At 44.0% G+C, this 12199-nt stretch overlaps 9 protein-coding genes across 9 annotated transcripts; 5 read left to right on the top strand and 4 right to left on the bottom strand.

Moving 5' to 3' along the window:
* Positions 1–291: 291 nt before the first annotated feature.
* Positions 292–3944, top strand: SAMD00019534_081000 (hypothetical protein; the record flags this gene model as incomplete). Its single annotated transcript, XM_012896560.1, has 2 exons — positions 292–440; positions 665–3944. The coding sequence occupies 2 exons, from the start codon at positions 292–294 to the stop codon at positions 3942–3944; spliced, it is 3429 nt and encodes a 1142-aa protein (XP_012752014.1).
* Positions 3945–4258: 314 nt separating this feature from the next.
* SAMD00019534_081010 (hypothetical protein) lies at positions 4259–4606 on the top strand (the record flags this gene model as incomplete). The annotated part of the gene is made up of 2 exons (XM_012896561.1): positions 4259–4405; positions 4496–4606. The coding sequence occupies 2 exons, from the start codon at positions 4259–4261 to the stop codon at positions 4604–4606; spliced, it is 258 nt and encodes an 85-aa protein (XP_012752015.1).
* A 393-nt stretch (positions 4607–4999) lies between these two features.
* On the bottom strand, positions 5000–5461 carry SAMD00019534_081020 (hypothetical protein; the record flags this gene model as incomplete). Its single annotated transcript, XM_012896562.1, has 2 exons — positions 5000–5104; positions 5198–5461. Coding segments are annotated over 2 exons (369 nt in total), but the record flags the coding sequence as incomplete, so codon positions are not given.
* Positions 5462–5836: 375 nt separating this feature from the next.
* SAMD00019534_081030 (hypothetical protein) lies at positions 5837–6338 on the bottom strand (the record flags this gene model as incomplete). The annotated part of the gene is made up of 3 exons (XM_012896563.1): positions 5837–5917; positions 5980–6075; positions 6219–6338. 3 exons carry the CDS (start codon positions 6336–6338, stop codon positions 5837–5839), a joined length of 297 nt encoding a protein of 98 aa, XP_012752017.1.
* Positions 6339–6495: 157 nt separating this feature from the next.
* On the top strand, positions 6496–8117 carry SAMD00019534_081040 (hypothetical protein; the record flags this gene model as incomplete). Its single annotated transcript, XM_012896564.1, has 5 exons — positions 6496–6553; positions 6623–6708; positions 6803–7084; positions 7157–7294; positions 7368–8117. The coding sequence occupies 5 exons, from the start codon at positions 6496–6498 to the stop codon at positions 8115–8117; spliced, it is 1314 nt and encodes a 437-aa protein (XP_012752018.1).
* A 142-nt stretch (positions 8118–8259) lies between these two features.
* Positions 8260–9264, bottom strand: SAMD00019534_081050 (hypothetical protein; the record flags this gene model as incomplete). Its single annotated transcript, XM_012896565.1, has 2 exons — positions 8260–8593; positions 8702–9264. 2 exons carry the CDS (start codon positions 9262–9264, stop codon positions 8260–8262), a joined length of 897 nt encoding a protein of 298 aa, XP_012752019.1.
* A 1102-nt stretch (positions 9265–10366) lies between these two features.
* SAMD00019534_081060 (hypothetical protein) lies at positions 10367–11136 on the top strand (the record flags this gene model as incomplete). Its single annotated transcript, XM_012896566.1, has 4 exons — positions 10367–10397; positions 10467–10563; positions 10648–10841; positions 10913–11136. Coding segments are annotated over 4 exons (546 nt in total), but the record flags the coding sequence as incomplete, so codon positions are not given.
* A 227-nt stretch (positions 11137–11363) lies between these two features.
* SAMD00019534_081070 (hypothetical protein) lies at positions 11364–12026 on the bottom strand (the record flags this gene model as incomplete). The annotated part of the gene is made up of 1 exon (XM_012896567.1): positions 11364–12026. The coding sequence occupies one exon, from the start codon at positions 12024–12026 to the stop codon at positions 11364–11366; it is 663 nt and encodes a 220-aa protein (XP_012752021.1).
* SAMD00019534_081080 (hypothetical protein) lies at positions 11392–11646 on the top strand (the record flags this gene model as incomplete). Its single annotated transcript, XM_012896568.1, has 1 exon — positions 11392–11646. A coding segment is annotated over one exon (255 nt), but the record flags the coding sequence as incomplete, so codon positions are not given.
* Positions 12027–12199: the final 173 nt, after the last annotated feature.

Consider the following 12199-nt stretch of genomic DNA (forward strand, 5'->3'; position numbering starts at 1 on the left):
ATCCTAAACCACACCCACACTATGAGTCTGTTTCAAACAGTGACCTAGACGTGGTACTTGGTTTGAGAATCGCCCTAGGACTCCAGAGTGAGGACAGGTCCTTATAATTTAAGTAGTTAAATACTTACTACTTGATCAGTAAACTGTAACAAACAAACAAACATATACAAATACTATTACTATCAACAAATAATAATAAGATTGATTGATTGATTGAACATAAATATCAATATTATGTCACAAACATCATCAATTAAACTGATGCCAACCACAACATCATTGATGATGTTGATGCTTCTGTTGGCTTGTGTGATTGTACAAATAGCCAATGGACAATCACCTTTCACTTGGTCAGTGAACAACCATGATTACTATTGGATTCAGACAATTAAATATGCCACAGATGCTGCTGATTACTGTGCTGCCACCTATCCAAATGGGTATGTCTACACCATCACCCACTCTGGAATCATTCCAATCACTCACTCAACTCAATCGATAAATCAAACACACGATGGAACCATTCCAAACTCAATCACTCAATCACACGATCAACTCAAACAATCAATCACACTCACTCTGGAACCATTCCAAACATACTCAATCACTCAATCACTGACCCAAACTCAAACTCAAACTCAAACTCAATCAATCAAATATATAGATACTTGGTAACAATCAATTCACAAGCTGAATGGTCATTCATTGAATCTACCTTTGCCACTGAATTGGCAGCAGAGTCATTATGGGTGTCGGGTAGTGATGTCGATGGTGATGGATTGTGGACATACTCAACTGGACCAGAGACTGGCGCACCAATGTACGACCTGACATCAGATCGTCTTTTCAGTTACGTCGATTGGTGTCCAGGCGAGCCATCTAGAGGCGAACCCTACCTGTCCTACGTGGCAGGCAATGTACAATACAAATGCTTCAACAACAGAGTGTCGAATTCGGCCAGTTACCCATTCATTTGCGAGGTGGGTCCCGCCGTCGAGCCTTTCCTGTTGCCAGTCAGCCAGTGGGGTGGCCAGTCCCAGATGAGCACAGCCGCCTTCCCAGGCTCCGTAGTGTTTGGCGACATCCAGGTCACTATCAACTTGCAGGGCGCTGCGCCAAGCTCTGCCGTCCCATGCAGCAATGTCGTACACAACGCCACAAGCGATATGATCACATGCACCCTCCCCGCTGGTACCACTGGTGTGTACGACCTGAAGGTCACCGACGGTGTGCGCACCTACACCTCCACCTACCAATACCTGCCGCCACAGATCAACACGGTCAACCCGAGCTTCAAGTCTGGCGACACCATCAGCATCACCGGCACTGGCTTTGGAAACGACGCCACCAAGATCCAGGCAACGCTTACAATCTCCATGATTAGTTGTTCAAACGTTGTCATCCTCAGCCCCAACGTAGCGTTCAGCTGCGTGCTTCAGGGCGACATCACAAAGGGACTGTTCCCCATCAAGGTGTCGGTTGGCGGCATCGCATTGGGTGTCTCGCTCAAGGCCGCCATGTACGTGAAGGAGGAGAACATGTACTACAACTGTTTCAACTATCAACTGTTCTCGGACGCGGCCAACGAAATGATTTCGAAGCAGGTCGTCGAGGGCATGGATGGATACATGGGCTACGTCGCCACAGCGGCCGCAAGCCAAGTCCTCTACAACGGCTGTGCCTTTATAAACTCGAACTCGAAATACTACCGTATGGACTCCCTCATGATGAACGCCATGTACAACGGCACGGAAATGGTCTATCGCTACGGACCCAAGAGCGGCCCCATCACACTCTACAACCCCGTGACCGACATTGGCTTGTCGACCACCCAATACTATTACTACGACCTCGGCAGCGAGATGACTCTCTACAGCTCGAGCGACTCATACATGAACCTGCTTACAGCTTTCGATCCAAGCGTGCTAGTCACGCCCAGCTTCACCGCCGTCCAAACATACACAATGCCAACAAATGGCGCGTACATCAGTTTCAGGGTCACATCAATCGTGCCCGTGCTCTCCAATGTGAGCATGTCTCTCCTTGTCAATGGCGTGTTGAGCCCTGTCAACGCGTCTGCCACCAACTACCAGACTTACGCGATGGGTGTCCAGGTCCTGCCCGGCTCTGGCGGCCCCCACCATGCATACTTTGTCCTTGGCGGCATCAATGGCGCACGATCGAGCAACTACCTCACAATCGACTTCATGCCACCAGTGCTTGACACAGCTTCCAACGTGGACAACGACAACTACATCACATTGTCTGGTAACAACTTCTCGATCAATGCCAACGATATGGTGGTCAGCGTGTTGACCAACACCAACGTCTCGCTGACTTGCACTGGTTTGGAGATCTTGACACCATTCCACAGCGTACGATGTATGGCACCAGCCTACTTTGGCAAGCAACGTCGTATCTTTATAACGGTTGGCGGCAAGAAGTCCAATGTCAAGCTGTTCAACTACGCCGAGGCCAAGGTGACCGGTGTTAGCGCGATTGGTGGTGGCGGTGGCGTTGTCACTGTCACTGGCACAGCATTCCCAACCGACTCTGTCACATCCTCCGTCTCCATCGGACCATACTCATGTACTTCCGTTGTAGTCGACACTCCGATCAGTCTGCACTGCACTCTTGCCGCGGGTTCTGGCACACACAACGTCACTCTCACTTTCGATGGCTCGGTCACCGTATCCACCTACCTGTTCTCATACTCCCATCCAACCGTGTCCAGTGCCACAGCTGTCAAGTACATGGTCGGAGGAAATGTCACCATCTCTGGCGACTACTTCTCCGATGTTGGCATCGCAGTTGACATCCAGGGACAGGCCTGCGCCAACCCCGCGGTCGCCTCTACCAACTCACTCACCTGTTCATTCCCCGGTACTGTGGCCATCACCGATCTGATTAGATTGGGCTACGTCAACGTCACGGTCAACACAATCAGTGGCGGCGCCTACGTCTTTGTCTACGAAAAGGTCACACCAAGCGATGGATGCAAGAACAACTGCAGCGGCCATGGAGATTGCATCAACAATGTGTGCGTTTGCGAAGAAGATTGGAAGGTGAAGGACGACTGCTCGATCAAGGGAGGCTCAGGTGGCACGCCATCAACCGGCAACAACACCGAGGGTAACTATCCCGGCAACTTCACATCTGCCATCACACATCTGAGGGAGGTTAACTACATGGGCAACGTCGTCAAGACTATCGTCGTGTCAACGGCCAAGTGGAACCAGACCGAAGCAAGCGCCACTCAGCAGCTCTACCGCCGTACTTTCGACAACACCGACGCGGTGCTCGAGGTCAACATCACAACCTACCTCTCCCCTGCCACCGTGGTCTTTGGTGGCCAGACCATCAAAATGGAGGCCAACTCGCTAAAGTACGTGGCAGCCGTGTACAACTGGACGTTCGCCAGCCAGTTGAACGTGCTCCAGATCATTTTCACGACCACTGCTCCAATGACCTCAGTGTCCCAGTGCAAGCAGGTGGACACCGAGGCACAGATGGACTCCAACAAGCTACAAATCGTCGCTGGAGGCTCTGTGCTGCAGGCACAGTTTGCCAACGTGCTGCTCGTGGACAACAAGGCGCAGACATCACTTGCCGTCCGACTTCTGGATAGCGATCCACTGGTCGTCGGCATGCCCGTTGGTGCCAACGACACCAAGTACGTGATGACAGCCGTCGCATCGCCCGCGTTCACCGGCTCATGTAAGATTGACCCTTCATTCAACTCATTGATCTCGGACAACTCCCAGAATGGCGATTCCTGCAGCACGTCCGATAACAAGTGGAAGTTGATCACCATCATTGTCCTGTGTTCCGTTGGAGGTCTGGCCATTGCCTGTGCAACCATATTCATTGTTCGTCGTAAAATTCTCCTGAAGAAGATGAAGCAAGACATGCACATGAGGTCCCTGGGCACGCACAGCTCCTAAGTCAATCAATCAATCCAATCAACATAATTATTGTACATGTAAAGTAATACTTGCTCCGAGCATCCATCAATACACGCGCTAACGATTAGCCTACGTTGTTAGTTGAATAAACAACTACATTTCATCAATGTACTATGTGGATGATGAGGGAAGGTTGAGGGTAGGTTTAAGATGAGGGATCATCACACAAGTCAGCTGCTGATCTAAATTGAAATGAGGGCACACAATTGATCAACATATAATGAACCGGTTCATGTTCGAGTCATCCAATTAATCATTATTATTACCACTTATCTCTAACCATCTTCTAAAGAATGAGCCATAATCAACAACATAATGGTGGAGGTCACCAACAACCACAAGCCCAACCAGAGTTAGTCGCCAGGAAATGTTTCCATTGTAATGGTACCGGATCAAAGGCATGTTTCCATTGTACAGGAACAGGTCGTGCCAAGTTCACAGTATGTATTATCAATCTTATTAATGGTTATTTTAAATATTACCAACATTAAATATTAAACTAACCAAATAAATAATAAATAAATGTTTAGAAACATCAATGTGGAATATGTCGTGGAGCTGGAAAGGATGATTGTTTCCATTGCAAAGGTACTGGTACACAGTATTATGATCCCAATGCCAAGTGTTGTACCATTCTGTAGATTAACAGTGATGTCTCTCCATCATCAAGACAAAGAGAGACGACGATTGAATATTCATTAAAGGGTATCTATAATACCCAATGACCCTCCCAATTATATTATGTCATCTATACCCATGATAACCATATGGTCTTCATGGGCTAGCCATAGCCAGACTGTCACAGGGTTCTATCTATAATCAGTCAGACATGTCAGTCAACAGGAGAGAGGAGAGACATCAGCGTGTCCATCAATGTGTGCCCAGAGTGGATGTGAGTTGAGTGATAGGATACCATCTGTATATGTCTCAAATGCGTATGTCATCAATGTATGATACGAGGCAATCATATGAATGTCCATTACTTAATTATATATATAATACTGTGTCGTCGTCTTTATCGCAGTTTATTACTCCTTGAGGTTGTATGTTGTGCCTTGAAGCTTTGATAGTGTACCCTTCGCCAAGTCTGTCAATGCCTTAAAACTATATGGCTCTGTTATCGCCAGTTCAGATAGTATCTATTGTGATTGATTGATTGACAACTTGTTGTTAGTCTTGTGCGTCTTGACGAGCATGGCTCTGCCTCTCTCACTATCTCTTTGCCGACGTACTTTTCTATTTAGTACTATATTGGATGCGACCAATGCCCTTGCGAAGCTGTTGTAGGTGAGGTCATGCTGTCTGACACCGGCGTTTATACGCTGGATCCACATTGCTCGCATGTCTCTCTTTATCAGTCTGCGTGAGACGTAGTTGTACTCGAGTCCCTTCTCGACACGCTCGCGTGCCAACGATTTACAGTTCTTTGAGCGTCCGTAGAAGCCCTTGGCCAGCTTGAATATCTTGTCGATGTTCATTGTATGTAAGTATATATATATAAGTAGTAGTATATGTAGGCAATCAGATCAATGACAACTGCTGCGTTTTGTCGCTGTGTGCTCATCATCACAAGGTCATCATTCGGGTCGAGAAAATTCAAAAAAATTAAGTCTGGCGTGTAGACGCGCGATGGCATGTTTGTTGGTAGTCCTGTCAACCAGTTGCCAACATGATGATCTATGATTGATAGCATCGACCTGATGGTGGATGCCTATGTGTCTGTTTGATGATGAGCCATGTCAAGCATGAATCATGTGAAGACGAATGTAATAAAGACGAAATAAGTAACATTGTGAATGAGTGATGGTTTAACATCGGCCCCTCCAATAAGAGGTATTGAGAAGTGTATTCTATACATCGACATTGATTCATTATGATGTCCTGAGTGGTGGAGAGATCAGAATGACACCGTCTCCACGTACAAAAAGCATCTCTATGTTACGTTTGATATTCTATAAGTTTGAATGTTAGTCAGTGATCACAGCATTCGATTACAATCATCAATAACTCATACCTTTACAATCTCTTCATCAGTCTCCTCATCCTTTTCGATGACCTTAATAGTCTCTTCGACATCAGAAAGTACCATGTTCAAATGTTGATCATATGCCTGATTGATTATTTGATAGTGAATGATCGATTGATCGATTGATCGATTGAATGAATGATACATATAGTATGATATGAGTAAGTACATATATTCCTATCCTATTCCAGCATCCATGTTATGATTGAAGAATGAATGTAACATACATGTAGCTTTCCTCTCAACTCTCTATCCTGTCTCATCTTTACGAATATCCTCTCATCAAGACTCAGTCTAATGAGATCTAATGGTTCCTCAATGGTACCTTCTTCCTTCTTCTGATCCATTATCTATATATCTATATATGTGTTTTGAAGATTGATTGATGAATGATTGAATGAATGACAACTTTGCAAACTATTTGTGAGAACTTCAAACAAACACAACTTCATCAATCAATCAAACATACTTTGTACAGATATACAACATATATAGACTACGACAATGTTCAGCCAGTTGTTCATATTGAACTATAAAGGCGATACAATCATATTCAAGGAGTGTATGTGTTTGTCCATTCCCTGATTGTCGTGTATCCAGTAACCATTCTAATCAACCTGTCTGTCAACAGATAGACCTGATATAAGTAGGAACACTCCCGATCTATTCTTTACACATATACTAGCATCCGATACATCAAATATACAACCATGCTTTGTAAGTCCATTCATTCATTCAATCAAACAAAGTAACTTACTAACTTGTACTACTTTGGAAGTGTCTGGACTCAATCAACTACTTGTTTATAAAGAGACGTGAGATGTACTTTGTGTTGACTACACTTCAGTTGGTATCACCTTCATTGGCATTCGAGTTGTTGAATAGGACTGCTATGATCATTCAAGATTACACGGCATCATTGACAGAGGAAGCAATTAGACTGAACTTTACATTGATCTACGAGTTGTTGGACGAGCTGTTGGACTTTGGTCATCCACAAGGTACATCAACAGAGACCCTCAAGTCATTCGTATTCACTCCACCTACTGTTGTACAACATTCAAAGCAAGAATCAATGATTGATACATTCCTAGTATGTTTTTGTTTGAATGAGGCCAAGTTGGTCGATTGATTCCAGACACTAACATCTCATGGTCATCCCAAGAATACCGCAACAAAGAAGTCAGTTCCATCTGTTAACTCTGTTAGACCTGTACATCAACCTTCACAAATAGACAATGGAAATGGCAATGAGATCTATGTAGACCTATGGGAGCATCTAACTGTCCTCTTTGCGTCCAATGTATGTTATTGACTCGGACCTCAATCAACTCCATCGACTCAAACACTTACTCACTCACAATGTAACATAACAGGGAGCAGTCATTCGTAATGATGTCAATGGAAGTGTTGTGATAAGGAGTTATCTAAAGGGCAATCCTGTTGTTTCAATTGGATTCAATCAAGACTTTACAATTGGCGCCACTAGTAATGCGGCATCGGATAAAGGCGCAGCAACGGGCGGTCTAAATATTGATGACTGTCTATTTCATGAATGCGCCTCAAATGGATTCACAGTGGAGGATGGAAGCACGATCAACTTCCATCCGCCTCAGGGCGAGTTCACATTGTTCAAGTATCGGATATCAAACAGCAGCTACTCTCCATTCCTCATCAACACACAAATCGAACCAATCACGCAGGGCAAGAACAAGTTCCTGGAGCTCAGCGTCAGGCTGCGCGCAAACTACGCACCAAACGTCATCTCCAATGGCATTGACATCACCATCCCCATGCCCAAGACAACAGCGAGCTGTGTACTCTCGTTCGACTTTGAGAGCGCAGGTCAACACATTGAATACATTGCCAACGATCATCTGATACACTGGAGCATCAAGAAGATGCGTGGTGGCGCCGAGGTCATCATGCGGGCGCGCATTCAAACCGATGGCAGTGTGAATGAGGATATTGTTCGTCGTCAGGTTGGGCCGATCAGCCTGGACTTTGACATACCAATGTTCAACTGCACCGGGATCCAGATCAAGTTCCTCAAAGTACTTGGCATCACGCCAGTCCGTTGGATCAGATACATAGCAGAGTCCAAGAGTTATGTCTGTAGAGTGTAATATAATATTGTCTAATATACATCAGCTGTGTCTTGCCTGTGTGTCTTTGTTTATTCATGGGTCAGGGAGGTATCCAAAGGGATATAAATAGTAGTGAGGGTACATCATCAGAGTCCATCTATCGATCCTTTCAATTTGATCACTATCCAAGGTTGACTCCAAACATCTGACACAGATATCTTAGACCACCTGGGAAACTCCTGCCAATAGCGATAAACTTCCATTCGTTACCCTCGCGGTACACCTCTCCGGCGATCAGTGCCGTGTTCATGCCGCCCTCGTTGGACAGATCATATCGACAGATGTTGCGGCTTGTTTCCTGATTGGCAATGCGAATAAATGCGCGTGGCACCTGACTAAAGTTCTGTCTTCTATTTTCGGCATCATGGATCGTCACAGCAAACACCAGTCTTGTAACATCCGGTGACACTCCCTGCAAGTTAACTGTAACAGTCTCATCATCTCCCTCTCCATATCTGTGTGGATTGATTGAATGATTGAATGATTGTTTGATTGAGTGAGTGAGTTGAGTTGGGTTAGGATGATGAACTACCATTATATACTGCTCCTGTGGGACTACGTACCCTGTAAGGTTATCACCTTGATGAGCGATTGAGCCATCTCTTGACACTTTGTTGTTGTAAAAGATAAAGTCGTGACTGGTTCTGACTGTACCATTGGGCGACAGCATAAAGACCACGGCGTCGAGATCAAAGGGGAATCCTGGTGTCTGGCTGACGTCCCAACCAAGTCCAACGAATATACGACGCAGGTATGGATCCTCTTTGTTCAATGAGATCGATTGATCTTTCTGTAGTGTGATGCCTGGTCCCTGAGGAGGTGCGTATTGGCCGGGTGCGCCGTACTGGCCTGGCTGGCTGGGTGGTGCGCCGTATTGGCCGGCCTGCTGAGGTGGTGGGTACTGACCAGCGCCTGGAGGAGGTGGGAACTGGCCGCCTGGAGGTGGAGGTGGGAACTGGCCAGGGGGTGGGGCCGATGGCGCTCCGCCTCTAGACATATTCATTGGAGCGCCAAAGTTTGGCACTGTTGGCTGACCTGGTGCGCCTACTCCTGGTGTTGACGATGGTTGTCTATAATAATTGTTTCCTTTGGCAAGGCCTTGTGATGGTGGTGGTGGGTTGTACATGTTTGTCTTATCCTATCTAAAGTCTAAGTCTAAGTCTAAAAGTAAACTAAAGTGTCGTCTTTCTTGATTGATTGATTGATTGATTGTTTGATTGATTGTTTGATTGATTGTTTGTTTGTTTGTTTGTTTCAAAGTCAGAGTACTAATATTGTTGATGTCAACTCCAATGTACGTATTCAACAATGAATGAATATCTGTTGAGTTGTGTTTGAATGTGTGTATGAATGTATGAATGTGAACTGTTGTTTGATTGAATGAATGTTGTTGTTGGCTTTGCTTTAATAATTTATGTGAATGATAATTTCGATTGGCTCACTCTAGAAAAGTTGGTGAACTTGAAGACCCTCAACGATGCGTGTTGACAACAATGACTCACACCAATCCATTTATCCATTTCCTACCCTACAAGGGTTTGTTTCTCACTTGCCAAACAAGGACAAACACCACACTCCGTCATCATGTTATTGTAAACTTGTATGTGTGTTAACAACAACGAACTTCATTGATAACCAGGGAATGAATGATTGCACTGAGCAGATAATACTACAATTACAAAAATATATATATATATATATACACACATAGATAAACACACAAACTGATGTGAGTGTGTGTGTGTGTGTGTGAATGCACTCAAGTGATCGATCATTACTTTGTTGTTATCAATGCCACGAAGGCACCATACTCTCACACACACACACACACATATATATAAATAATAATATATATCTGTCCACAATGCTGTTTGTTGTTGTTGCTGTTGTGTGTGTTAGATGATGTAAAGTAGGCCACACTGCGGCTCAAGGATTGGAGAAACACTGTCACAGGCACATCCTCAAATATATACTGCGGCTTTGAAGTGGAGTAACTAGTAGTAGTCAACAGGTAGGAGTGGATTGGAGGGAGAGAGAGAGGGAGGCACGACTGCAGTCATCATTATCATTATCATTATTATTATTATTATTATTATTATGAATCAAATAATATAGCTAACCCTTGATCTAAAGATCATTGATTGAATAAACATAATAATAATATATTTAACTAAGATAGATACTATACAATGGATCATAAACTACAACATCATCAACAGCATGATTATGATAAGAAGGTTGTATTACTTGGAAGTAGCGGTATGTATTTTTAACAATACTATTGATGACCAGGTTAGATAACTAATACAATGAATACAACTCATTAAGATGTTGGAAAGACAGCCATCGTCACAAGATATGCAGAGGGAATATTCCCAACAAGGCCAATTCCGACAATTGGTTCAAACTTTCTATCAAAGAGACTGTAAGTTAGAGATGATCATTACTTATCTTCAATGTCCAATTGATGTACATTTACTAACATAGTGATGATATTGGATGTTTGTAGTAATATAGAGGGTACAAATATGAGGTTCCAATTATGGGATACAGCTGGACAAGATAGATTTAGATCATTGATGCCAATGTATTATCGAGGTGCCCATGTTGCTGTTATTGTCTACGATGTTACATCCATCAACTCATTCGATAAGGTCAAGGAATGGGTCCAAGAACTACGATCAAACACTCTTGAAGATATAGGTAAATTGATTGATTGATTGATCGATGGAAGACAACCCCAAACTAACATTATTATTCATCACGAATTCTAGTATTGGTATTATGTGGCAATAAGATAGACCTTGTGGATGAGAGACGTGTTGAACGAAAGGTTGCCCAATCGTTTGCCGATCAGATCAATGCAATGTATTATGAAACATCAGCTCGAAAGAATATTGGTATTGATCATATGTTTATGGATGTTGCAACAAAACTATTGCTACTGCATCACAACCTAGTCATTCCAAAAGTAATCACACCGGATAACAAACAGTCATCCAGTGGATGTTGTAAATAAATAATATAGTAGATAATTAATTGGACTTATCAATAATTTCGAAGTTGAGAATGATAATAGATTAAATTGGTGTCTGATTTTGATTGATTGATTGATTGATTGTTTGATTGATGGATTGATTGATTGATTGAAGGACTGTGTTCTTGAAAGATGATCCGCCGGATCATCCCCAAAGACTGTTGCAACTCTATCATGTTGATTTGGACTCAATAGTCCTCATCGTCCACATCCTCATTCAAATCTTCCTCCTCTTGGTCGTCTTCGTCGTCATCCTGTTCGTCTTCCACTTCTTCTTCCTCCATCTCTTCGTCCTCTTCGTCGTCTTCTTCATCGTCTTCGTCATCTTGTTCGTCGTCCTCATCGTCCTCTTCGTCGAGAAGGAATTCTAAAAGTCTTCTTTGGATTTTATATAGATCCACGGTGAAGAAGGCTGGAAAGACTTGGGGTAGAGGAGTTCCATTGAACAGTTCACCAGTCGGTATCTGGAGTTGGTAAAGTGGAATATTATAATCATTGCAAGGATTCAACAGATTGAGAGGATTGGGAAGGTCTAAGTTGACAGGAGGTTCTGGGGGCATCACTCCTTCATAGCCATATGGGGCGGCGTATCCTGCTGGTGATATAGATCTGACTATTGGGATAGCGTTGGATCGATTCAAATGGTTTGTACCGCAAGAGATGATCCTGACAGGATTGGCAGCAGCACTATTCTGATAGTATAAGACTAACATTGCAAAGTTGTCATTGTATAGTGGATAGATCTTGACACCAATCACAATTCTGATAGTGCTGGGCACTGCTGCCTTGGCCTCCACCCCAGGCACTCCAGGAGCTGCAGGGACAGCCTCTACTGCAGCAACACGATCCATGAAATAGGCCATGCACTTCTGATGTAAGACTGGAAGGGACTGAGTATACGCAGTTTCGATGATCAATGAAGGATATGGAAGTCCTTTACCATTTGAGGAGCGTGTTCGAGGGACTCTTGGTCGTAGTGGTCGCAAACAATGGTCAGGTTCTGCTGAGGAATGACCATGTTGAA

Source organism: Acytostelium subglobosum (assembly GCF_000787575.1).
Source record: "Acytostelium subglobosum LB1 DNA, scaffold: scaffold17, whole genome shotgun sequence".
NCBI lineage: Eukaryota > Evosea > Eumycetozoa > Acytosteliales > Acytosteliaceae > Acytostelium > Acytostelium subglobosum.